The sequence below is a fragment of the Quercus robur genome, chromosome 6 (assembly GCF_932294415.1).
Source record: "Quercus robur chromosome 6, dhQueRobu3.1, whole genome shotgun sequence".
Lineage (NCBI taxonomy): Eukaryota > Viridiplantae > Streptophyta > Magnoliopsida > Fagales > Fagaceae > Quercus > Quercus robur.
The window spans coordinates 35,848,377-35,852,130 of record NC_065539.1 but is presented as its reverse complement, the minus strand read 5'-3'; the positions used below and the strand labels follow the sequence as shown (position 1 = coordinate 35,852,130).

General features: G+C 34.5%; 1 protein-coding gene across 1 annotated transcript; it reads right to left on the bottom strand.

Moving 5' to 3' along the window:
• Positions 1 to 942: 942 nt before the first annotated feature.
• Positions 943 to 2,113, bottom strand: LOC126688601 (metalloendoproteinase 2-MMP-like). The gene has a single exon (XM_050383357.1). The coding sequence runs from the start codon at positions 2,076 to 2,078 to the stop codon at positions 1,146 to 1,148; it is 933 nt and encodes a 310-aa protein (XP_050239314.1). The 5' UTR covers positions 2,079 to 2,113; the 3' UTR covers positions 943 to 1,145.
• Between the last annotated feature and the right edge of the window lie 1,641 nt (positions 2,114 to 3,754).

The window sequence follows — 3,754 nt, the reverse complement described above, 5'->3', positions numbered from 1 at the left end:
CAATTGACACGAATTTTGACCTCATATGGTGGCGATTTTCTAACTGTTGCAAAAAACCAAAAACGCCAATAACAAGTGCATTTATAGTGGCTTTTTTGTTATTGCCGCAATAGAGCTATTGTGGCTGCACAATGCTAGTGGGTAGAATTGTCGCAGTAGCCCTCGTTGCAATAGGCCAAATGGACCTTTAGCGGCGGTTTTTGGGGCTTTTGCGGCGGTTTTGGCCCTCCACAATAGTCCAGTTTTTTTTGTAGTGCGAGTGTAACAACAGGCAACCATAATTTGTCTGAAAGTTAACAAAAACTTAGACCATATAATTAGGATAAATTCAAATTCGTATAAATATTATGTTATTTCCTTTAAAATGATTACTTGCAGACCCATATCAAACATAAAAGGAGAAAGATACCGCAAAAAATTGAAAACTAGCTAGATACATTACTATTTTTGGATAAAGGGACGATTGTCATTTTTTCGTTATCATCTTGTCCACAGTGCTCTCTAGTTGTTCTCAGTTTCCTCTAAAGATCAACTTGCAAATATCTTCATCAAGTCACATCCTAAAGGACGCCTTCATGCTTTGGTTGACAACCTCCAGTTAGTCTCACACCCACCTTGAGTTTGAAGAGGGCTGTTAACGTGTACTAGGCTGTGGGCCTTAGGCCCATCTTGTTTACTTGTATAACACACATATTTGTACTGCACACTCTATTTCTTATATAAAGGCACTCATGTATATTTTATTACTTGAGAAATACAATACATTCATTCAGTATTTCTAACATATATATATATATATATATATATATAAAAGTGCAAATGGGTTAGCCTAATATCACTTAATTAATTAAGTCGGTTAGGGATTAGAAATTTTTTTTTTAAATTTTTTGAGAAGAGGCTAGGTACGTATTAGAATTTGAAAGCAAACCGAAAACGAGAGTCTTAATAAAAGGGAACATTTGATTGCAAGTTATTAACACAACTTTAATAAAGGTTACACAAAGTGGATCCTCAATCCGATCAGATAATTATGGCGTAAGCCTTGTAGCACCATCACGATTTATTTTGACAGTAGATGGCAAATGTTTTATTCTCTTTATATATATTAGTACGTACGTAACTGAAGATTCCACCATCTTGGACACTTAAAAATTATATAAGGCTTTAATTCCATTGATATCATCTCTGTCCAAACCTTTGGTCACTCCTGGAGAAATGTTAGGCCACATAATAGCCCCCTGAACATTGCTATGTTCGAGCCCAAGAAGGTGCCCAATTTCATGCAAAGCAACAGTCTGCAAGTCAAATTGACCTGGAACAGCTCCCACACTCCATTGTTCATCAGCATCATAATGGAATCTGCCATCAGTTGGAGGAAAAGCATGGGCAAGGACTCCACCAGCTCCATCAAAAGGGGACCCATCTCCATGATTCCTACTTTGGAAACTAATTTTGATATCTGCCTTCGTGTAGTCTTGAGCTCGCGAGAATTTGAAGTGTGTGTTGGCAGCCCATGTTTGAAAAGCTTGTGCAACTGGGCTCATGGCTCCAGTTGGGGTGCCAGGGAGAAATCCATAGGTAAGGCTGTACTTGGAAGCTGGCCATTTCGGATTTCCAGGGAAGAAAGCATAGTGACTAACAGTGTGTAAAGAGCCATGGTTGTGTACATGTTTTTTGTTTTCTGAACGCATCCAATTTGTACCATTGATGATATCAGCCACACCACAACGAGGCATCATCATGTTGGATACTGTTTTGGCATCCAAAGTCCCAGTGGTGTTGAGGTGGAAATTTAGCTGGTAAGTTTTTAGGGCCGACTCTAGGAGTTCATCGAAATCATCATCATTGGTATGGTTTTGCTTTATGGAATGGCTATAATTCAAGTAACCAAATTGTTCAAGGTAACTTTTCAGGACTTTGATGCCTGAGACATTGTCACCCTTGTGACATCCTTGTAGATGCTTGAGAAAATCAAAGGGTGATGATTTCTTGTTATTGGTGTTTCTTGAAGTTCCATGAGAAAGAAGAGGAAGAAGGAGAAGAGTGAATAAAACGAGTGAAAATGCTTTAGAAGCCATAGCTGCAAACGTTTGAAACTTAAGCACTTTGTTTAAGTTATGTAGAAGTGTTTTAGTTTCATTGCTATTTATAGATATTATTAACGGGAGGCTTCTTGTGAGATATTCTCATTATTCTCATGTGAATGCAAGGTTGATTATTCTTCTACCATGATGGTATGACTTTTACTAGCAAGATATGAGATTGAGAAGTGGCCTAGTGCTAGAAGTGGGCGGCCACTTGTAGACTCGAGGTCTAGGGGCCGAGATTGAGAAGTGGCCTAGAGCTAGAAGTGGGCGGCCACTTGTAGACTCGAGGTCTAGGGGCCCTTTTTTGCCGAATTTCTACAACTTTTAAATTAATGCCACATACCTAACTGTAGAATTTGAGATTTATAATTTGTTGTGATGATAAATTGTGATTTGTGAATCATCATTTTTATGTAAGCTCACTGATCACTATAGAAGTCATAATTCATTATACCTAATCACAAATTATCAATTAAATATTTTAAAATTTTATTATGTAGAGTGACTTTTGGAAAACTTTTTCAGAGCCATCAACAATTCAATAACTTTAAAGTTTCCTTCAATAAAAATATATATGCCCCTTCTTCCCCGAGCGAATTTACTAATAATAGTAGGTCTTTTATTGAAAACATTATTGCATGATTTCCTATTTTGCCAAAATGTTAAATGGTAACTGGGTTCAAATAAAATTATTTAAGACCATAATAAAAAGAAAGCCAAATTATTAAATATTCGTTTAGGGAAAAAGCTTAGCTACAAACTTGACTGTAACCAATAACTACAACTCCAATACTCCACTCAATATTTTTTTTTTTGGAAATGAATTTTGAGAAATTCATCATTGGATTGCATTTTTTTTTTAATATATACTCTATACTTATAAAATTTTTAGAAAAAATAAAAATCAATAGCTATTTCTCAATTAAATATTTAAATTTCAATTTTTTATAGTTTAAAATTATGAATAAAAAGTAAGTTTATGGATTGAATATTAAATTTAGAGAGGTGCTACGTCCGCAACATTTTTACAACAAATTATAGGTGATTAGTTGTTATTGGTTCAAATTTAAACCTAACACTAAGATTACTTTTTTGCCCCAACAATAACAACTAATAACAACCTGTCACTTAGAATTTGTTATAAAAATATTGCAGACATATCATTCCTCTTAAATTTATTTTATAGAAAAGATTGAATAGTAAATAACAAGAGTCAAATGCGTATCATGTATGTTATACTTAAGGGCAAAAATTAGGTACAGTACTTAGATGCTATTTCTTAGGTTCCCCTCTTAAGATTCTGTCATGCGGATTTTTTCTCATGGGAATGAAGTGTATTTTTTAGTTAAGTAGCCAAATGACTAAATCTTAAGAAGGGAATCTAAGAAATAATACCTAAGTTTTATCCTATACTTAATTATGGTTATTGGTCATAATTAACTTTGACCGGAATAATTTCCACTAAAATATGACTTTTGGGTTGTGTAGTGTAAAGTTGTAATTTACAACTAGTTTATGTTGGCTTTAATTTCGTGTCAAATTTGATTGTAATTTTGTTCAATCTTATGTACCCTATATTTTATGTGAGATTTATTTGTAAGGGTTGTGTGTGTGAGAGAGAGAGTGTGTGAAGATTCAAGGCAATTGAAGACTAAAACTGTTTTCGC